The sequence below is a fragment of the Curcuma longa genome, chromosome 8, assembly GCF_044706935.1.
Source record: "Curcuma longa cultivar G26 ecotype Majalengka, Jawa Barat chromosome 8, ITB_CL_G26_1.1, whole genome shotgun sequence".
Taxonomy (NCBI): domain Eukaryota; kingdom Viridiplantae; phylum Streptophyta; class Magnoliopsida; order Zingiberales; family Zingiberaceae; genus Curcuma; species Curcuma longa.
Window position 1 is genome coordinate 11819041 of NC_133868.1, and position 24501 is coordinate 11843541.

Genomic DNA, 24501 nt, shown 5'->3' on the forward strand with positions numbered 1-24501 from the left:
GTTCTGTTATTGAGAAAATGCTTATATTATTTATTATTAGCACTTTTTTTTTGATTTTGAGTATCTTCTTTGTTTGGAATGATCATGATTAACATAGTTTTTAAGTTAAGATATGGATTAGATTTGACCACACTTCAGAACTGATTAATTGAATATTTGGAACCGCCGATTCGATTCACTATAAGAAAATTTGAAATTAATGATAAAAATTAATTTCCGTCACTAAATTAGCAACAGAACTTAACATTCATTGCTAATTTAGTGACGGAAATAAAAATCCATCGTTACTTTATAATTAACCAATGAAAGTTAATTTCTGTCTCCAAATTAGTGACGGAAGTTTATTTTGTATTGTTATATTGGCGACGAAATTAATTTCCGTTGCTAAAATCATGATTTTTAAGGTTTCGGCTTGATTCTTTTCCCCTCACGCAGTCGATCTCTCCTCTCTTGATCTCCAATCTCCAACGTTCTGATTCTTCAACGTTCTCGACTCCCCGACATTCTCAACTCTCTGACATTCTCGATTCTCCGTGATTCTCAGTCGATAAGCTTCAATCTCCTCTCCCCCGTTGATTTAATTTAGGTTTAGGGTTTATCGGCGTCAAACTTGGCTTGGGCTTGCTCATCGGCCTTAGGACAGGCCTAGGCAACTTGGACGGCATCGGGCACGGCCTTGGCGAGGCCTAGTCAAAGCTCGTTGGATTCGAGCCCAACCTGGCCGAGCTCGTCGACATCGGGGCTGGCCTGACTGAGCTTTCTAGGGTTGGGCTTGACCTGGCCGAGCTAGCCAACGTCGGGGTCGGCCTAGCTGAGCTCATCAAGGTAGAGCTCGACCTAGGCGAGCTTGTCGGCATCTGTTCAGGCCTGACCGAGCTCGTCGGCGTCGGGCTCAGCTTGGCCGAACTTGGCTAGGCTTGCACAGACACCACCGAGCTCGGTGGCATCTGTGCAAGCCTAGCCAAGCTCGGCGGCATCAGGCCAAGCCTAGCTGAGCTCACTAGGGTCAGGCCTGGCTTGAGCGAACTCATTTGATCTTTTTTCTTCGTGTCGTGTGTGCACGTAGGATAGGATCTTAAGGTTTAGGATTTTTAAGGTATAGTGTAATTGTGTTTATTTTAATATGCAACTCCTCTCCCCGTAGTTATCTGAGAGACGTCATTCGAGAGACTCCGAGCTTGTTCTTCCATTTATATTGTAAGTTCTATTTTTTTCTATCATTTATATTATACATCACTTTGTTGTTTCTTAATTTATGTATGTATTGACACTAGATGATTGTAATGATGTTTGAGAGTTTGTTGTTGAATTTGAATTATATGATTAATGTATGATTGTTAGTGCATAATACCAAAGCATAACTTATGTTTAGAATAACCCGCCTGCCACGGGCTTAGCCTTCCTATGCAACCTGATCAATCCTTTCATTAATAATTTTTATAGATAGTAGAACCCTTTCATTATTATAATACAACCAACATTATAATAAGTTTTATTAATTTAAAGTTAGTGCATATAGTTTAGTAGAGTGTTTGAAGGATACTTTTTTCTTTTCTCACTCTTATTTTTTAAAATATCATGTTGCTTATTAACCAATATTAACTTTTATTTATTGGACGTAAAAATTGATTGGACATACAAATTTATTGGACTTACAAATTTAAAAAGGTTAATATTAACTATTATTTGTTAGACTTACAAATTTAACACAAATAGGATAACATTAACTTTATCAATAACAAAAATATACCGTGTAGATTCTAGTGATTTAATTAAACTTTATATAACTTGGCCGCAACCTTATACTTTTTTCCTTGCCTGGCCACAATATTAAGGTTCAAACTCAAACTAAATGTTTAGTTTAAGTTTAAATGTTATTGATAGTATTAAGTCTAAGTGCTTAAGAATTTATTTAAACTATCTCCAAGTTTAGTTTAACATATTATTTCTATTTAATGAAAATTTATTATTGCAGAAGGTTACAATGTATATGAATAAAACTTGGATGTACAATAGATTAGAAAATGAATTTATCAGAGCTGAATATTATGCTAGAGTTGAAGAGTTTATGAACTTTGCTAAGAGTCATCCAGAATACATGAATGATGCAAAATTACGTTATCCATGTAATCATTATAAATATAAAAATAAAACTTTCCGTGATGAGAATACCGTGAAAATATATATATGTAAAAATTGACTTGGGTTAGTCATTCAGACTAACCCAAGTCAATTTTTTCATATGAAATATATTAGTTCATTTAAGTATCATCATAGGACTCATAGGTAAAAGTTATAAATTACGAGTATCAATGACTAGAATATCAAGTAGAATTGAAGGTCAAGTAATATAACGACAGATATCAATAGAAAAGTAATTCATAATATCTATTTAATTTTTAAACAACTCTTCCATTCTTAATCCACATATCAATCCACGTGTGAACATAAAATAATATCAATTATTTATCCTCTAGTGATTTAATTATTTTAAATGTATTTCATTATTTTAAATATCATTTTAATCCTTTAAAAAAAAATAGTTATACATACATATATAATTCAATTTATCTATTTATTCATACACAAGAAAATATATGGGTCAAAGAATAAAGTTACCTACTTTTATACATAGCAAACGTTTCGAACTTTGGTAGATCATCGACCTCTGTTCAAACTCACATCCCAAAAATAGTATTCAATAATGGAAGCAACCCAAAGTTAATAAACGACTTAAGTTCAATTTGATGGACCGAATCGTAATCTCATTATATCGATATATTCTCATTTCCTATAAGAGACCATTTAACCAATCTAAATAGAAACTGATTATAATAAAACATACCTTCTAACGAATCAAGGCGGCTGTTAGTGGCTTCGAGAGGGGTGAAAAATAAAAAGTTAAAAAAAACAAAAGGGCAGCAACGATGATGCTCTTGCTGAAAGAAAAGGAGCAACAGATCTTGGACAAATGAAGGAGAAGAGACTACTTGTTGTGGTGGTTGGAAAGGGGAAAAAAAGATTTTAAAAAAATCTTCAAAAATATCTTAATTTATTTTTAAATCGATCAAACTGATTTAAATCAATAAACTTTAATTCAATGATCAAATTAATCCGGCTTTGAATCAATATAATCCTTATCTCCGCACACGCCGAATGTTCGAACCTGGCCCATGATCAAGTCTAGTTGGTAGTGGTTGGGGGCAATCACAATACCTCAATATAAGGGCAATGTAGCATAGCAATGTCACTGCCAAATTTGCCATCCAAGCTATGGGATATGGTGTTGCAGGAGAAGTTGCTTATAGTACTCCCACGACATTGATGATGTCGTTGCCTGCGAGTAGCCACTTGTTTGTCGGGATCAAGAAGTGACTCGCCTTTACAAATCCTCAATACAGTTACATGAACGACCTCAATACGATAACAAATAAACTATCGAGGTCCATTTCCAATAAATTCTCCATTCATATCCCATGGACGGGTCTCATACGACTTCCCCATCACACTGCGCTTTCGATTCACTGTGCCATCTGCACAATTGTATTCTGGAAAGTAGTCCAAGAATGTTTTTGTACCTAGCGAACCAACTCCGTGAAATAGAAAGTCTCGCAGCAATTCCTACAAGGCAATGTAAAAGAGCATTCAACAAAACCCTTCAAACACAATGTTGTAAGATCAACAAAAGTTGAATTAGCATATAGTTTCACAAGTGGACCTTTGCAAGATTTTCGCCTACCAATTTCTTCAATATCGGATGTCCCGGGTCCTATTTGCGCCATTGTAAGTTAGTAGAACAATTAGCATAAGATCTCAACTGTTATGAAATCATATCAATAAGAGAGAAAAGAGGGGGGAAAATAAAGTACAACAAGAACATACTAAATTTAATTCATAATTCGAAACATATGAGTTGCCTTATAATTTACTGATGTATAGGATTTTTGCTCTGAAAATATAGACTATGATAAAAAATTAACTTAGGTATATTATAAATAAAATATTAACTTGGCTAAATCTAGAAATATTTAGATAGATCTCAAGTGTCATTTTTGTTGGTGTTATGTTTTCTATACAAAACCAAATCACGGCCATCTGATAATAGATCCTTATTATTCTCAAATCAATAGTAATTGTAAGGTACCTCTAAAACTTAAAGAAAAGTTTTACAAAATGATAATTAAACCTACTATATTACATGAAGTTGAATGCTAGGTTATGAAGCGAGCACACAAGCAAAAGATAAGTCATAAAAATTTAAGATGTTAAGATGGATATACAGGCACATAAAGATGAAAAAGATAAGAAATGAAAACATTAGAAAGAGTAAAGTTGCACCTATTGAATAAAAACTTTAAGAGACGCATTTAAAAAAGATAGATTCCAAATCATGACCTCCTGGAATCAATCCCTGACCATTACGCCAGCAATACCATGTGCCCACCGTCTGTGCTACGTCCTAGGGGCGCAAGAGACGCATTTAAAATAGTATGAATATGTACTTAGACAATTAATAAATGTCTTAGTTAGAGGATGTGATACCATGTCAAATACACACATTAATTGAGGAAGAGACATCAAAGAAGACTTAATTAGCAACGATCAAATAGAATAAAATTCATTTAAATATAGATGATGATATAGTAGAGGATCAAACTCAATAACATAGGAGGATTCATATAACTAACCCCACCTAGTGGGATAAAGACTTGATATTTATTGTATTATTCCCAAATCAATAACAAAATAAGGTTTTTTAAAATTTATCTTTAAAGTTATGAAACGTTGCAGTCCACAAATGTTCACTCCTACAAAAGGCAGTCTCTAGTAATGTTTTCCATGATGGAAGCATATTTTCAAGCAAATTTCTTCTCCGCATTCTGACTTTGAGAAAATGGCAATGACCATTGCAGTATCACTGTTGGAAAAAAGCAAAGGCAAAGGATATAATAATTACCTTTTCTGCTCTCCATGTAAGATACTTGTGCTGTGCATCACAATTCCGACAAATCTGAAAGGCAGATGTTTCTTTTACTGCTTGTTCCATCAACGCAAGCCATGCCTACCGTGCCAATGGGGTAATCTTAAAATCATAACACTGATGAGACCAAAAAAAGGGTGCAACTAGCTAGAAAACAGAGGACCTTGAAACTATACGGGAGCTGATGTTCAGGGTTTTTTCTCGTGAATAAACTTTGATTCTAAGAAACATGCTAGGGTTATATTCACAAACAAGTTTATCAAGGGAAAAGTTACTGAAAATGATGGAGTAATTTCTGACAGTGAAATTTCATGAAGTACCAAAAACTAATACATACAATCGAAAGTGGTCCATCATGGTCTTGAGTGGACATCGAATATCAAAATAGAAGCATTCCAATTAGGTGGATCCATAAAGTATCAATTATGCACGTAAAATTTAGACAAAGAAGTTGAATATCTTGATTATCAACATGACACATCTAAATTGTTAGTGTTGTCCTACAATGTCACTTCACCTCGGAAGCCTGGACAGCAGATGAGAGATTTTGTAGGTTAAAATAATTTGATTCTATTTTTATGTTATCTTTATGCATTAATTTGGTTTTATGTGTATCAGCACAAATATAAGAAAAACTGTCTTGATCTTTACCTTTGTTAAATTTTTTTCACAGTACTGACTTTTATCCTACTTGCAGAGGGCACATGTTACAATTCTTTTGTCCAACTAAATTCAAAGCCATAGCCCTCATGACTAAGCATTTCAAATTTACTAATCAACGTGAGGGTTTTTACCCATCAAATATCAAATCAGTGTTTCCTGTATGTAAATGTTAATTGAGGGGATAATATTTGGGTTAATATGTAGCAATATTACATTTCAACAGTAAGATAGCAGCAGAAGATTGCAAATGGAAGGTGAATGTTCGTATGTTTCTATTAAGTGTTAAAGGGGGCAGCCCGGTGCACGAAGCTCCCGCCATGCGGGGTCCGGGGAAAGGATCCATTGTACGCAGCCTTACCTTGCCTTTGGCAAGAGGCTGTTTCCAGGATTTGAACCCGTGACCTCCAGGTCACATGGCAGCAACCTTACCGTTTCTATTAAGTGTTGATTTTATAAAAAAAAAAACAATATCAAAAATTAATTTTTTCTAAAATTTTGAATCGATAAAATAAAACGAACTGAATCATTGAATACGGAATGCGGGCATCAAGTTGAAGTCAAATTGGGTTCGGATTGAATCTATCAGGGAGGTGCTGAGATAAGGATTATGTGGGTTCAAACCAAGGTTGATTTAGAGTTGTTATGATCAAATCAAATTTTAAATGAGTTAAATTGAATCAATTTAAAACAAATTAGGAAATTTAGAGGAAACCTTCTCTATCCTCTCTTCCTCTTTTTCTTACGTGCTTCTCTCCCACGCATGCAAATCCGCCCCAGCCACCTCCTCTTCTTTCCACACACCAGCACCCTTCTTATCTACTTCTTCGGTTCTTCCTTCATTTTTTTTTCCCCTCCAACATCAGCAATCCTGCAACAGCCACTCCTCCAAGCTCTTCCCCTCTCCTTCCAGCAACCCAGCAAGACAGCAATTCTTTAATTCTCTTTTCTTCTTCTCCCACCAGCAAACCAGCACATGCTTCTGCAGCAGTTGCTCCTTTTCTTCTCTTCTCAACAGCAGCAACAATGCACTCCCCTCTTATTCCCAGCTGCAGCTCCCTTCCCCTAAGAAATCCAGCAAGGGCTGGTTCCAATCGGCAAACAGAAGTTTTTTTTCCATTTTGTTTTTCCAGCAAGCAACAGCTTCTTTTATTCTCAACAGCAGGTTTTTTCTTTTCTTTTCTTTTTCTTATTTCCAAGAGATCCAGCAAAACCAGCACCAAGGTTTTGCAGCAGCTGTTCCTCTTCTTTCAGTAGCAAGCACCTCCATTCTTTCTGTTTTTCAGCATCTTCCAGGCAACATCAGCTGCTTCCCTTAACTACAGCCAACAGCAACACATCTTATTGTTGTTTTATATTCCATCAGCAAGGCCAGTATTATAGCACCATCTCCACGGGATTTCCTCTTTCTTCAGCAAGCCAACAACAGCAAATACTGTTGCTACTCTCCATAGCACCACATGTTGCTGTTTAGCACAGCATTGATCAATTAGTTGATTGTCGAGCAATCCATATCAACAAAACACCTTTGTTGTTTATCGGTCAAAGGAAAGCTACAAGGTATATGTTTTATTAGGTATCAGTTTAGGTTGGTTGTCTAGTTTAGATATGGGAAATAAATATTAATTTGCCATTCGATAGTAATAGATGTCGTTTATTGTGAGGTAGCGAGATCAAAAGTTGATCCATCGACATCGAATCTTAGATAATGTTCAAATTTCATGTTATTATTCTTACCAGATATTTATTTTGAGTTCTGAGTTATTTATGTATTTTGTTTGTATATATTAGTTCAAGTGGAGCATGTTGATTGTGAATACACAGGGCTTTTTGCTGTATAGAGGTGGGTAAATTTACCCTTGGACTTCTGTATATTTCCTTGTGGATGAATAAATATATAATGGATTATATATGTTTGTATAACTATTTCTGAAAAGGAATAATATTTAAGAATAGTAAAATGGGTAATAAACTAATTAAATTATTGGAGGGTAAATAATTGATGTTACTTCATGTTCACATGTGAGTTTTATATAGGAATTAAGATGGAAATGATTGTTTAAAAAATTAAAATGAATATTCAGAATTATTCTTTTAGTTGATACATGTCTTTAGAATGTCTTCCATGCTACTTGATATTCTAGATGTTGATACTTGTAGTTTCATATTGTATAACTTTAATCTATAGACCCTAAGATGATACCTAATTAAATTAATATATTTATATTAAAAGTTGACTTAGATTGAGCATTTAGACTAACCAATAAGATGTGAACTAAAAATTAAGCAATTGTAATAAAAAAAGTTAAAAGTAAAATAATAAAGATGTTAAATGGAGAATATTAAAAAGTGAAAACTCTGAGTCTAGCCTTATACAAGAGTATCTGGTCATCCACAGGTTGATGAGGTAGCAATCGGTCACCTATAATCACTATTTACTTGTGCGTTGACACTATATTATTGTATTCCACCAATGAGGAGGCTTTTAACCCATGCATCAGATGATATTATTACACTCTGAGGGCATTGGCTCTAGTGATTCATTTCTTAGTTGATTTACCATGCTCATATCATCAGTGACATTTATAGATGTTCATATTTATACCATTGATGTCATTTATACATGCTAATTAAATAATAATAATTGAGAATTATCTTAATTGATATTAGAGATGATGATAATTTAGGGTGATAATAATAACTCTAAATATTGATAAAATCAAAATAAAATTAGTAGATAATTATAAACGTATTTATCTATTCATATGTGTATAAACTAAAGAACTTAAAGAAGTAATTAAAGTTGTAATATGAGATTTTAACCTACTTTAGTTCCTTGACCTCCTAATCAAGATTAAATACATGCACATCTTTTCTGATTATCCACTAGCAATCTAGTTTTGCATGTACAGACACCCTTTAATGTTGCTTGGTTTCAGCTAAATTATAGAATTGCTCATAGATCTCAACCATCAAGATTCCTAGGTTGATTTTTATTTCAACGAATTTCCATTATGTTCGTTTGATCTTTTGTTTTATATGATTTTGTTATACTTGTACAAGTAAACGATGCTAATTAAATATATAAAATTTGTTAAATTGGTTGTCATGTTCATATAGCACTTAGTTCCTTTTTTATTAAAGTGTCATCCAATGGAGTACCTCTTGGTATATGAAAATTATACCCTCGGGGCTTGACAATTTCCCTTAGATAATTTCATGATAAATCTTGTTCCAGTTTCAAATATTAGCACCATTACAGCTGTTCAAATTAATAGCCATCAAAGGTGTAAATTCTTTTAAGCTTAGACTTATGATTAACATATCATTCCAACAGTTAGTGAAAATTTGGTACCTTAAAGTATTCCATGAATGCAGAATACAGAACATCATAGTTGAATTGGCTGGAACTGAATCTTGACCATATCACAATTGGTGAGAAGAATCTCATAGATTCACTCGTAATATTGCCTCCCCATGGAAGAAGCTGCATTACCAATGCTCAAGTAAGATATAGCAACAATATTACATACATCAAAATCACCATGAGTCAGTGACATGAAAGTAACAATCTACAGTACCTCAAAGTATTTCTGGCCGAGTGGTAGTAACTCTCTATAGTATTTATGTTTGTAAGCTGTATCAATGGTGACATCATAAAGTGGGTTAAGATCCCTACAAAGTTCCCACTTAATAAGCTAAGCTCAAGGAACTTCAAGGAAGCTCAATAAAATTCAGGAAGAAAAGACGATGTAACAATTGAAAGGCGATGTAAAAATATGGCTGGAACAATTGGTATAATGGTTTCTTTCACTAAGTTGCACTGAGTGGCGGGTACATACATGCTATATGAGGCTGCTGTTTTCTAGCATGTCATATCGTGTCATTTTGATGACTATGCAATTAAGAGATCTCATCCATATTGTTCAGCCAATTTGTAATTTATAAGAAAATGAAGTATTCCATTCAAGAACATCACAACTGTTAAAAAATAAAAGAATGTTATAACTGTTGGGATGTATACCAGAATCCTAGCTATGTAAATAAACATTCTAAAATAAAAATCACATTTAGTCAATATTTGCATTTAGTTTTTATGCAAGTGTCCGATTAATCTATATTGTAGATAAACATGGTGTGCGGAGTCACACACAGAAGACCATGTTATCAGTTCCTTATAGATTATAAACAGTGTTCACAACCAAGATGGATTGGACAAACCATTGGATTGGTTGTAGTGTAATTTGGTCTTAGTCTGTCTTGACTATAGAATTACACTAGTACACTAAGTGTGTATTGAACAGGACCATCTGAGGATTGTTCGATTTATACTGACTATATAATCGAACTAAACCTCTGTTACTATAGATGTACATGCTCTTAATCCCGATATAATAACAAACACATGTGCTTAGTATGTACTTCTTTAATTCATCAAAGGGTGAGATTTAGATCGATAGATCAATAGGCCCGATGAGTTGGGAAGTAGTATTATGTACATGGTGTGTTGTTGATTATAGAAGGAAACTGTGTCCTATAATCTAGGCTGATGATGTCCCCTTGAGGAGCTCATAAGGATTATCATGTAAACCCTGCAGGTGGACCTTGTCCGCATGATAATAAGGTTGAGTGGTACTACTCTTGGAATAGATGTCGATTAAATTCGAGTTGTCAGTAACTCATTTAATTGACGGACATACGATATCTTAAACACAGGGAGACTAATGTACTTGTAGTAAGAAGGAGCCCATATTATAATATGGGATTGGTGCGGTAGTGCAATAATAACTCTCTAGTGGAATGAGTTATTATTGATAGACTTAAGCTGTATGTTCGGTGAAGAACATGGGAAGCTTAAGCCTATCAGGAGACCAAAACCAATTCCTCCTCTAGGTCCCTGCTGTAGCCTCTGGGAATCCTCAAATCCACATTGGAAGAATTCATGAAGAAACCAGGCATTCGAACCCATGCTAAGTGGTGTAATCGATCAGCTGATCGATTACACACCTTGGTAATCGATCAGCTGATCGATTACCAAGCTCCGTGGGAGATCGACTGGTAATCGATCAGTTGATCGATTACCAGCCTGGTAATCGATCACCTGATCGATTACCAGCGTTGATGAGAAAAATTAGCGATGTTTAATCGATTCCTTGATCGATTAAACACCTGGGTTCGAATAGGAAACTTCCGAAATCTTGCCAAAATCTCCGATATGATTGATTTAAATCATGCCATGTTTACGATTCAATCATACCATGTTTATGGCTCAAATTATACCATATTTATGGGATGGCTAGGCTATAAAAGAAGGGGTTTGCCAAGGGTTGAAGAGACACGACACAAGCCTTAGGTGGCCGAGACTCTCTCGGCAGCCAACCCCTTCTTCCTCTTCTCTTTTCTCCAAACAAACAGAAGGAAGGAAAGTTTAGCTAGCCATCGGAGAGGAGAATTCTGGTGGAGAAATTCTCGAAGGGAATACTGCAGAAGATCAAGAGGTCTTCGGGTACAAACTTCATAAGGTATAATTTAATATTTCCGCATAAGTTAAATTATTCCTTTGGATCCTGTAAACCAAACACAAGAGCCCAATGATCTAAATGAGTCGATCAAACTTCGTTTGATCGACTATGAGGGCAACTTGAGATCGTTTTCGGAAAAATTTTTGTTCTGTAAGAATCTACCGGAACGGTTTTTCAAGACTTTCCCATCAATAACTTCTTTGTCCAACCCTCATTTTCTAAACAAAATTAACTTGATTCTTTTGGGAATATAATAATCTAAGCTAACACAACAAACAAGATGAGTAAAACTCAAATAAGAACAGTAGCAAAAGAGTAATCCAACAAATACAATCCTCTGATCCCCAATAGCTGACATAACAAATTAACCCTAATTACAAAACATATGTAGAAAATACCCTAAATTTAGACAGGAAAAGTAGTGACACAAATCTATATGTTTATTAAATAAAAAACTTAAGAAAAAGTTTAGCAACTTTTACCTATAATAAATTGATGTTTGTGAAACTTATCAATTTCTGCTTTATACAAAATCTTTTCATAATTATATATCATTTTTCATGATTTAAATTGATATGAAATGGCACTACCCAATTAGACATCAACATGAAAGGAATAGTTAGTCCTACAATAACCTCATGGACCATGAATCAAATGTTAACTAATGTAAGTGAGTTGGCCATGTGTGTTCATCTGTTTCTCAACCAAATGGATTTAGTATCTTGGTTTGATGTCAATATAGTGATGCTAATGAAACAAAATACTTAAGATAAATGACAAAACGAGAATAGGAACAGATAAGAATAAATTTGGTCTAGAATCAGCTTGTTAAGAGAATGCTCAACAAGCTGAACTCTAAATCTACTAGTTGGATCATTTTGAAACAAACATTTAAAATCAACTTGTTGGGTCATTGTGAGTTGTTATAATAGTCTATGAACTAGCGCATAATGTTACCAACTATGTTAAAGCATTTCATATGGAGATTGTTATAGTGGTCTATGAACTGGGAATTATGTATGGATGTGCATCGACTTGCACATTTTCTCTGTCATAGTTACTTTATTCAATACAAGTTCAGCACTGACATTATTACATAGAGGAGCCTAACATGTAGGGAATAGACATTTCAGTTTACATTGATCACTCATTTATCTTTGTTGCATCAGCATCAATTGAATAGACAATTGGAATAACACAGGTAGAAAGAAATTGGATTAGCAGTAAGTACAAATAACAAAATTGATAAAGGTGCAATTATTACGAACACTGATATTAGTTAGCATAGTTAGGATAGAGAAGCAAAGACAGAAAGTGAGACTCACAAAACGACAATGCTCAAGCTAGCAGTAGCAAAAAAATTGGCACAAAATATAGGAAGATCAAATTCTGGTTCAGGAAACACAGCAAAATCAAGGACCTGCAAGGGAAAACATAAGCAGCAGTTGTAGCGCCAAGAATATAACAATTTGCATTCAAGTGAAGCCCTCATAAAGGCCGGCTTCTATAATTCTCTGAATACTAGAATAAATATTTAGAGCTCTTCCAGAGAAAAACCATTACAAAAAATAAATAATCAAAAGCAGCTTAGATGATTGCAGAATTATTAGTTTCACTTTGCTAGAGCTAATTCAAAAAAATTGTAGGTTTGCTAAGATAGGGTAGGAAATGAAGAAAATAATGTAAATGTAGATGCTTAAAAGATTAAATATCAAAACTCCTTGTTGATAATAATGCAATTAAGGAACCACGACATCTTTTACAAACTATAAATGAGTACTGCATATAAAATCAATGGTAGGTTTAGAAATTGTATATTTGTTCAGAATATGAGGTCAATGAGGTTAAGAAGCTTTGAAAAAAGAATGAAGGTCAAAGTGTATGTTTGGATTATATTTCTATTACATGATGGAAGAGTTTATGAAATTAAGTAATATATCGATTACTAAGTTATTAAATAAAATTTTTAAAACTTACGGTGTCAGAGAAATGTAGGAAACTTCTTTAGTAACAAATAAAAAATAATTACCAAAGGAGAATAAGAGATAAAACAAACATTTCTGAGGAATAATTCTGATTTGTTTGAAAAAGATTGTCTATTTAACTTATTTAAGAAAACTATTGAGTAATATATAGAAGAAAAGAAAGATTTATGTATGATTTTTATTAACTTAGAAAATTCTTAAGTAGAGTCTTAGACAATTATTGTGATGGATTTCAGAAAAAAAGGAATATCTAGACATGCCTGATAATGTAGTTGCTACTTACTAGTTTTCAAGATACTAGAAATGCAACAAATGGAAACATCTATAATAATGCAGTTACCAATACACAAGATAAGATACTAAAAGTGTAACCAATGATTTTTTTTTTCTGACTGTAAAGTTTATAATAAAAGTTAGCTTTAACTCTTTATCTTTTTTATAATAGTACTAGATCAACTTTACTAATTATGTTTGTTATTTGAGATAAAAAGAATATCATATTTCTTTATCGAAGATGAGGTATATATATAAAATGAATCTATCTAAGGAAAGAATCCAACTAAGGAAACTATAATTAGACTAATTCACAACTAACTAATTGACAGATATATTATAACTAATATATACAGATAATACTCCCCCTCAAGTTGGAGCATCGATATTAATCATATCCAACTTGTTACAAAGATAATCAATCCGAACCTCATTTAAAGCTTTTGTAAAGATGTCCCCTAGTTGTTCTTCAATCTTCACATATCTTGTAGAGATCAAGCCTTGTTGAATTTTCTCACGAACAAAATGACAATCAATTTTGATATATTTAGTTTACTCATGAAACATAGGATTCGATGCAATATGAAGAGCAGCTTGGTTATCACACCACAATTTTATTGCTACTAAAATTTTAAGTCCTACCTCAGTTAAGAGTTGATATATCCACATTATCTAACACAGACTTACCATAGCTCTATATTCTAACTCTGCACTGGATCGTGATACAACGTTTTGCTTCTTACTCTTCCATGAGACTAAATTTCCTCCAACAAAGATATAATAACCTAAAGTAGATCTTATATCCATTTTGGAACCTGTCCAATCCGTATATGAAAAATATTCAATATGAGTGTTCCCATGATTTACATATACGATACTCCGTTCAGGTGCTCCCTTCAAGTAACACAAAATTTGCTCTAACGCTACCCAATGATGAATTGTTGGAGATGATATAAACTAACTGACAACACTAACCAAATATACAATATCTGGACGAGTCACAATAAAATAATTCAACTTCCCAACCAACCTTCGATATCTCTTAAGATGTTCAAATAGTTTCCCATCTCCTGTGAGGTGCATATTCTGAGTCATTGAAGTATTACAAGGCTTTGCCCTTAATTTTCCTGTCTCAGTTAATAGGTCGAGGACATATTTTTTCTAAAATAAAAATATACCTTTTTTACTCCTTGTAACTTCAACTCCCAAGAAATATTTTAGCACCCCCAAGTCTTTCGTGTGAAACTGAATATGAATGAAAGATTTAAGAAATGAGATTCTCGTAGTATCACTTCCAGTGATAACAATATCATCCACATACACAATTAACAAAATGATACCAACTCCTGACTACTTGTAGAACACAGAATGGTCAGACTTGCTTTTCATCATACTAAATTTTCCAACAACCTAACTAAATTTTCTAAATCAAGGACAAGGACTCTATTTCAAACCATACAAAGATTTTTAAAGACGACAAACTCGCCTCGACTCCCCCTGATCAACAAAATCAGGAGGTTGCTCCATATATACCTCCTCTTGAAGATCATTATGAAGAAAATCATTCTTGATATCAAGTTGATGTAAAGGTCAATGATGAGTAAACAACTATTGAAATAAACAATCAAATTGATGTCAATTTTGCAACAAGAGAAAAGGTATCAGAATAATCCATACCATAGGTCTAAGCATAGCCCTTAGCAACAAGACGAGTTTTTAATCTAGCAACTGACCTATCCGGATTAACTTTAACTGCGAAGACCTATTTACATCCAATAGCTTGTTTCCCTGAAGGTAGATCGACCAAGTCCCAAGTGTCATTGTCATCTACAACATTCATCTCCTCTATCATTGCATCTTTCCAACCAGGATGAGATATGGACTCACGGACAGTTTTAGGACAAGAGATAGAGTCAAGTAAATAATAAAAGAACAAGAGGAAGACGACAAGCCACTATAAGAAAAAAAGAAGTAGGTTAAGTACACTAGTGTTTACCTTTGTGTAACACAATAGGAAGATCATCGCTCGGGACTAGAATATGATGACGAAACAGTAGGTGCAGGACATGAATCAAGAGGTTGATGCCTAGAGCAGACTTGAATAACAAGAAGCTTGACAAGAGCCGGTTCCAAGACGGGTGTGGAGGATGTAATAGAATACACCAACAAATGATCATCCTCCCTTTGACGAGTCAGAATAGGTGAGGACGGGAAATAAGATATGTCTTGCATGAAGGCAATATCAAATGAAACAAGATATTTGTTAATACTAGAATAATAACACTTATAATCTTTCCGAAGACGAGAATAATCAAGGAAAATACACTTCAAAGACTTGAGATTTAATTTAGTAACATGCGAGAGAACATCCCGAACAAAACAAGTACTACCAAATATCCTAGGGTCAACAGGAAACGACTTATTAGGGAAAATGATTTTGTAAGGAACCTGATGAAGAACAGATGATGGTATGCGGTTAATGAAAAAACATGTTGTAGAAACTGCATTAACCCAAAAGGTTTGAGAACATTCATTTGAAATAAAAGGGTCCATGCATTTTTCAAGAAGATATCTGTTTTTACGTTCAGTCACATCTATTTTGAGAATGAAGTATCCAATACAAGAGGTTTCATGAAGCATGCTATTCTGACTCATATAAAATTGGAATAAATCGGACGTATATTCCTTGGCATTATCACTTCGTAAAGTACAGATCGACACATTGAACTGAGTTTTAATCTCAGTACAAAATATACAAAATAGAGAAAATAACTCAGAATGACTTTTCATTAAGTATAATCAAATTACATGAGAATAATCATCCACAAAAGTAATAAAATACATAAAATAAAGTTTAGACAAAAATAGGACAAAAATCTCAAATATTAGAATGAACTAATTCAAAAGGAATAGTAGTACGTTTATTTACTCGAACTAAGATGGTGATGTTTTGCAAATTAACACGACTCACAATCTAAAGACACCTTACCATATTGTGGACAAAGCTTTTTGAGCAAAGGAAGAGATAGATGTCCAACCTACAATGAGCCTCGAAAGGAGAAGTGACACTCGAGCAAACAAAGAAATTTTGGAGTGGTGTGTCAAAAATGTAGAGGCCTCTAGATTCATGTCCTTTACCAACAATCTTCTTCGTCAAAAGATCCAGAAATAAGCAATGATCAGAAAAAAAAATAAGATGCAATGGTTAAGATTATGAGTTACTTGACTAATAGAACAAATTAAAAAATAAATTAGGTAAATGTAAGACGAAGGACAGAGGAAGCAAAGGGGTAGGATTGATAGTACCAAACCCACGAACACAAGATGGAGACCCATCAGCTAAAGTAACGGTAAAAGTGTTAGCTTTGGATTGAAAAGTAGAAAAGAGACTATAATTACTTGTCATATGATCTGTGGTACCAGATCAATGACCCATTTGGAGGATGAGGAAAAAAGACATGCATTTTGTTTACCTGAATTAGCGATAGTAGTGTCAGAGGGAGATGAAAACTTGAGTAATTCTTGATATTTAAGAACTTGACAAATTCATCTGTAGAGATAAGGACTGATTTATCAGAGGCATCATTAGTGGACTCAATATGGAGCCAAGTGTTTTTACTGATTTTTGTACTGAAGTTTTTTATACTCAAACTTTGTATGACCTAGCTTACGGCAGTAGTTGCGCATAATACCACCCGAATTTGGCGTTCGAGTTTCAAAATCCTGTGAGCCACCTCTTTTGTTTCCACTGTGACTAATTGATCTTCCAGGAACATAATTAGTATTGTGACTTACCAAAGCACCACTAAACAGAATAGGTGCAGTACTTTTTGTATGAAGAACACGACTAAATACATCTTGCAAAGAGGAGACCTTAGAACCTAAGAGAACTTGTGACTTAACAGACTCAAAATCAGGAGATAGACCAGTAAAGAAGCTCATGATAGTCATCTGCTCTCGTTGACGTTTTTGAACCTTCACATCAAGGATAAATGGTGGCAGCATATTAAGTTCTTCATATGTCTTATTGAACGTCATAAAATAATTGATCAAAAGTTGATCTTGTTTTTCACACGGTAAAATGCTTTGCAAACCTCAAACGAGAGAGATTCTCTTTTCCAGAGTATAGAAATTCCAAGTAATCCATCAGTTCTTTAACAAATTCACAATGATTGATCAAACCAATTACCTCGCTATCAATATAATTTCGAATCTAAAGGAACAAGCGAGAATCCTCTCTAAGTCATGTTTGCTTTGATTATCTTAAGGAGGGTCATCAATCAAATGACCATCTTTGTCAATACTTTGTAGATAAAGATGAATAGTCTTACTCCAATCCAAATAGTTCGAACCATTTAACTTGTAGTTTGTGATTTTAGACATCACAAGTATCACATCCGTCACAATAGAAAATTTATTTTCAACCAGAAAGCATTATCCCAAAGGAAGTCAAATAAGAGAAGAATCCGACAAGTATAGACAAACCCACGCATGTGATAAGGAAGACTAAACCAATATCAACGTCAGCTACTGTCACATAGAGGCTCACTAGTGGTGTAGGAAACCAATGATGGTTGCTTGGTAGGACGACGCGACCTGCAGTCGCGCATAGGTGCTGCTCGCATTGAAGAAAGCAAGGCGACGGATAGGGAAGAGAAAACAGAGTCGGAGGCAGTGGTGGAGAGGCTAAGATCAGCGAAGATGGCAAGGAAGGCATCTAGGGTTAGATCACCATAACGTGCCTTGTCGTGATCAAGGGCATCAAGGATGAACCCGAAGAAGGCTAGGTCGGAGGGGTCGGGATTCGATCAGCACCAGTGTCGGAGGCGCATAGTGACTTCTACAGCGAGAAACAACCCGTCACACGTATGTGAGAAGGAGCATAGTCTCACGTACGTGAGAGGAAGAAGAGGTAGAGATGGAACCCTAATTTCAAAGGTGCTATGATACCATGTTATTCGAGATAAAAAGAATATCATATTTCTTTATTGAAGATGAGGTATATTTATAAACAAACTAGGAATCTATCTAAAGAAAGAATCTAACTAAGGAAACTATAATTAGGCTAATTGACAACTAGCTAATTGACAGATATATTAACTAATATATACAAATAATAATGTTCAAGATAAATCTTATCAGTATATATTATTTGCAAATGATCTGTAACTGATGAGAGTAGACATGAAATTCTCAAAGGCAGAATTGTGGTGAGAAATTTTAGAATTGAATGTATAAAAGTATAATTGCAATAATAAAAATGTAGTTCAGATATAGATATTGATTATTGAGCAAAGAGATATAAATATCTTGAATTGATTATTGAACAACGAAATATAGATATCATTAATAGAACAAAGTGTGGGTGGTAGAAATAGAAAAGTACCTCAATAACTTTGTGTGATCATCATATCCCCAATAGGAAAAAAAAACAAAAATATAAGTGTGATATAGTTTGCCAATCTTTTATGGATGAGAGTGTTGAATGGTTAAAAAACACATAAACTAACTGAAATAGCATAATGGGGATCTTTAGATGGATGTCTTAGGTTAATAGAAAGTCCATTACTATTTGGAGAAATTAGATAACTGCAAAAAAAAACGTCCTGATCATACTGACATGTTGAAGAAAAAATACCATTGTCAGGGGTATAGGGTGAATTTAAAAAGTGATTTAAGAAATTTAAATAGTACTAGCAATAGAATTTTACATAGAGTTTAATAGAGAAATAAATTCCATCTAGACAACCTTAAATAGTAGGGATTACTAAGATGTAATAATAATGATAGTTAAGAAAGTCTTTTTTAACTCTATATTACAGCCCATGTTTGTTATATAGCCTAGAGCTTCATCATATAATCAAAAACTATAATATGAGACAAAACTGATTCTATTAATCCTATTACTTTTAAAATTCCCCCATAAGCTAGAGCACATATATCTAAAAAAAGGCTTAGAGGTAAACAATCTATTTTTCTATTTGAAAGATCAAAAACTATAATATGAGACAAAACTGATTCTATTAATCCTATTACTTTTAAAATTCCCCCATAAGCTAGAGCACATATATCTAAAAAAAAGCTTAGAGGTAAACAATCTATTTTTCTATTTGAAAGAACAAGAATCTGCTTCTTTTAGTGCCACCTACCACTTTTGACAAACTGCCTATCTAAAAGAGTGTTATTCAACCTTGTCACGTGAAAGAGAGCATTCTAAACCCAACATCCAGCATAATCACTCACAAAAACCTTAATCATTGCACCACACTATTTGTCCTTTTGACAATCCTAAATACACTTAGTTGTTACATAAAAATGTTATATCATCCAATTGAGTGGCTTGGTAAAAATGTTAGTATCCCAAAGCATAAATGATGTTTTTTTTAATAAAAAATGAAATTTTCTATTTGAAAAAATGTATATTTAATAAGAAAATAAAATTTCTAATGCATTCAAAATCAAAGTACAAGACACAAAAATTGAAGTTTGTAGTGTGGAGAAAATTCAAATCAAGCTATTTCCTAATGGATATGTTGATGAAGAAATTATTCTAAAGAGAGTTGTTTGACACCCTACAATCATACCACAACCAATATTGGTTGAAGGGGTATTAAACTACTTATTAGAGGCTTTTGAGAGTGCAAGGGCTAGGGTTATTGTTTGATGAGCCTTCCACAAGCTAAAGGGCTAAGGCATTGTTATTTTGCAACGAGGCTTCTACAGTAGACTTCTTGACAAAATCAAGTGTAATTCCTTCCTCTTCTCCCATTATCCACTTTGAATCTTCTTCACTTCCTCCTCCACTCATCCCCTCCTACCTAATTCCTTCCACCTCAGTGCCTTCGGTGTTGTATATCAGCATGCCTAAAGCACTATATCGATCTAACTAGGATCAAAATTATGGCTCTACAATATTTCAAAATTTTCCCCCTTGTGCTACACGACCCTAGACCCCTTGACTCTAACTGCTATTCACTTGGCATGAAAGTGAAGGAGAGCTAAGGCTTCTACTAATCTACCATACAAATGCTTGTCTTACTCTGTTTATCCAATGCTGTTTGTCTTGACCAATACCAAATCAGACATGGTTAATACCATCCCACCATGATTTGGTCAGCAAGTAGCACTAGTATATCCCTTTAAGGGACAATTTCAATTTCAATCAATGATGAAACAATAAGTTTTGACCATTGACTAAAATGGTAATGAATACATAGAAGGAATATGAATGTTTTTTCATAAAAATAAATGGAGAATAGGTTCTATGAATAAATGAAAAATGAATTCATAAATAAAAGAGATAGAGAGAGAGAGATAAATACCTGCATATCGGAATTCCCTTCAATTGCCAAACTTCTGATAAGTCTGATTTTAGGAGGGGCATGAAAAGAAAGTGTATGAAGCATAGTATTGTTGTCTTTTGACCTTAATGATTTAAATTTCTCCTGATACCATCATAAGAGAAAAAATAAAAGAATCAAGATAAAATTTCACAAATACAACCAAAATAATAAAGATAAAGTGGAAAAGGTCCAAAATAAATTGTGAGACTATAACATAAATAAATATTCTACTTCATAGTTTTGCTTATAGCTAAATTTTGCTTTGGAAGTCTACCAAGCTTTTTTCCCTTTCAACACCTAGATGATTCTTAGTATTCACTACTTTTCCAATCAAAAGTTACAAAAAATAAAATCTAATAATGCTCATCATGGTTTGAAATCGTTTAAGGCAAGGCAACATGGTTGAAATTTATTAGATAATAAATTACCAAAATATGATTTTTCTTCTCTAAAATTATCATTTAATTGAGAGTGTTCCTTTTTAAGATAATCAAAGAAGATTATAGAAGTGAAACTTATAAAAACATATCTTAACATGCATGGGAGTAAATGTGGGGTCCCATAGAAGAATTTATTATGTGCAGTCTTATCCTACATTGCAAGAAGTTATTTCCGCGACTCGAACTCATGACCACCAAGTCACACAGTTGCAATTTTACCATTGCGTCAAGGCTCCCCTTTGTATGGGAGTAAATAATGAGAAAGGGAAATCATCTTTGTTGCTCTCTTTCCATCTTACGTAAGTTCATTCTCTCTAAATTGCAAAAAGCCAAGGGAAATGGTAGCCAAACCTTGTTTAAGAGAATTTTAAAAGAACAAAGAGGAAAGTCATCTCCCTCTCTCTCCCTCAGTCCATCTTATGTAAGTTCTTATCCTCTCAATTAGGGAAAGTGAAAAAAGTTATGTTACCATTTAAGTGAAAAAAGTTCACTCTTTTACCCACAATTGGAAAAGAACATTTTAACAAGGATGTTATAAGTGAAGAAAAATTATTCCTCCCTTCTCTTTCATATTAACACCCAAATAAGGGGCATACTTCCCCTTACCCCTCCTTCCCCTCAGTCTCCTCTTTTGATAGGTTATTGTCAAAGCTCATGTCTTCATCTACTGTGCAACAACATTGCCACCCCTTCAAATAGTCCCATAAAGCAACTCAAGTGTCCAACATGTCCAAGTTATATTGTTGCATAAGTATAAAGATCAACAACCTACTTGCCCAACAAAAGATTTGGAATATAATGTCCTTATTTCTTATTAATCTTGTTGAATTATAAGTTTAAAGGGGGTATTTTCCCTTCTTGAGATAAAAAATGCAAGAGAAGAAGACTTCATTAGAACAACTCATTGACTTCATAATAACCAAAACTTCTATACCAGAATTTATATGGTAACTTTCTGATAATTCAGAATCCATATCAAATGAAGTCAGATAGGTAGGAAACCAATCCAGAAGGTGCCACATTGTAGAAGAATTTAACACCAAGTCCTTATCCAATATTTTAACCCCTGTTTACTTGGAATGTTAAGCAGAGAGTAAACTAGGGAAACAAACCAATTTGTCTTCATTCTTAGCTTCTCCCATTCCATTCCATTCTAAATAAGCAACCCCCTTAGAGCACAGCCCAATCGAATCTTGACCACTTTGGGTAAGCTTATCACATTCAAAGTTCTGTGAATAGATTTATTTATAAAGAAAAAAGAAGATTTTGAGCTTAATAAATCCTAGCAAGACTATGTCCCCGCATTTCAACCAATCAGCCTACTTTGGCTGCTGAGGGGATAGCACAAACACTACCTGAGCAATATTCCCCTGCAAATAACCAAAGAAGCAAGTCGGCACCAGCTCACACACGCCCTATGGATAGGCAGAAGCTTCAGCTAGAAGTCAAGGACTTAGAAAAATGCTCAGTCGCCGAGTAGGAACACTACTACGAGTTGTTAAACATAATGTTTCCTTAATACACAGCTCCCAGAATTAGTACAGCACTAGATATGCTCCATTTTAATGAGGAAACTACCGGATTCCTTGCATAGAATACTAAAGATTACAACCCAGCGGCCTACTAATTAGATACTCAGTGAATAATAAGCTCTAAAAATCCAGGAAAATGATAGAGGAGGAAAGAAAAGGGACAAACAGACGTGGGAGGGAAACGGAACAAGGTCGGCGCGAAGCTTGGCCTCCTGGAACGCGAACTCGACAAATTTGTGGTAAGAAAAGGAGAAGAGATCCAAGGAAGCCATTTCCGCTTCCTTCTCCTATCCTCGCCTTCGGTCCAGCCACGCTTGTCAGCTGCCTTCGTAATATATAAATTATTGGAGAAATTAATAGTCGATATTTATAAAATTAATTATTTTTTTAACAAGATAAATGTTGATTAGGCCTACTCATCTAATATTTATATTATAACAACTGCGGTTTTGTAGCTGCTATAATATATTTATAGCTACCGTTTCATAGCTGGTATAATACGTTTGATTGTTTCAAAATTTAAATGAAAAATTTAGATGAGAGATAATAATAAGAATAATATTAAAAGATGAGAGAATAAATATATTGTTATAAACGAACGAGACGAAGAATGATAGAGAGTAAAGGAGAGGTATTCTTATTGCTTATCCAAATGGTACAACACCTACAATGCTTCATACGTGTCCTATTTATAGGACTAAAAACAAGAACAACTAAATGTGAATATGAAATGAAAATGTCTCATATTAATGCTAAAATATGAAGCACCAAGAGTCATACATAATGACATCCATTTACTTTTGCATTTACAATATATATAAGATTGAATAGTGGTATAAGAGGCCCTTTTGGTTAAAAAGCAAAAAAGGCATCCTTGGATGATTCAGAAAAAATGAGACGTCTTTTGATTTTTGTTCATAATTTTTTTTCACTATTTTCACCCATTATTATTTTTCATAAATCAAATTTAAAACAAAAAAATAAAATTAATAATATATGTAAATTTATTTTGATGAACTAAATTCAAAAGACGTTAGGTGGAATGAAATATACAAAAATCTATCTCATGATTCTTCCTTTATATTTCAAGACAGTACAAATTTAAGTTAATAGGTCTTAGTTAGACAAAACAAATTGTCCTTCACTATTTCAAAGTCAATTTTGAATTTGATTGAGTGAACATAATGTAATATGTGAATATCACATTAATTTTGACAAATTTTAAAATGTATATATTTTATTTTCATTATGATCAAAATCTTATTAGAGTAAATTATCATATCAGTTTTTAAAAATTATTATAACGAAGAATAATTTAACTTTATTAATCATAATGATTTTGAAAGTGCTAAAACTTATTAAAGCAAGTGTATTTTAATGATAAAAAATAGGTTAAGTATTTTTGATATTTTTTACATGAGTCATCCTTTTTATTATAACAAAAATGAAGGCTAACAAATAAAAACTTAATAGATCCACTTTAAAAAAATTAAAAAATGTACTAATCTAGAAACAATAAAAATGCTGTGATACATGATTTTTAATATAACCCTTAAACTAACTAGTTTATCATTTTATATATATATATATATATATATATATATATATATATATATATATATATATATATATAATACAAGCTTTCTTAAAAAAATATTTTTTCTTATTAATTTTTTTAATATATATTTATTTTCATTTAATTATCAAAAAAAATAAATTAGCAATATTATAATTATTTACAGGCTAAATGAATCTAATTTTAAAT

General features: G+C 33.4%; 1 protein-coding gene across 1 annotated transcript; it reads right to left on the reverse strand.

Annotated features, from left to right (window-relative positions):
* Positions 1-3119: 3119 nt before the first annotated feature.
* On the reverse strand, positions 3120-23051 carry LOC141833550 (phytochromobilin:ferredoxin oxidoreductase, chloroplastic). The gene is made up of 8 exons (XM_074721026.1): positions 22907-23051; positions 20744-20866; positions 12489-12583; positions 9223-9316; positions 8997-9128; positions 4958-5062; positions 3719-3769; positions 3120-3621 (listed from the first exon to the last, which is right to left on the reverse strand). Exons 1-8 carry the CDS (start codon positions 23006-23008, stop codon positions 3436-3438), a joined length of 888 nt encoding a protein of 295 aa, XP_074577127.1. The 5' UTR covers positions 23009-23051; the 3' UTR covers positions 3120-3435.
* Between the last annotated feature and the right edge of the window lie 1450 nt (positions 23052-24501).

Excerpts from the sequence above, each read along its gene's own strand:
- LOC141833550 (XM_074721026.1), bottom strand. The coding sequence starts at position 23,008 with ATGGCTTCCTTGGATCTCTTCTCCTTTTCTTACCACAAATTTGTCGAG. Across the intron at positions 20,867-22,906 it reads TTGTTCCGTTTCCCTCCCAC|GAGAAATTTAAATCATTAAG; the intron begins GTCTGTTTGTCC and ends TGATGGTATCAG. Across the intron at positions 5,063-8,996 it reads CATTCATGGAATACTTTAAG|GCATGGCTTGCGTTGATGGA; the intron begins GTACCAAATTTT and ends TTGGCACGGTAG.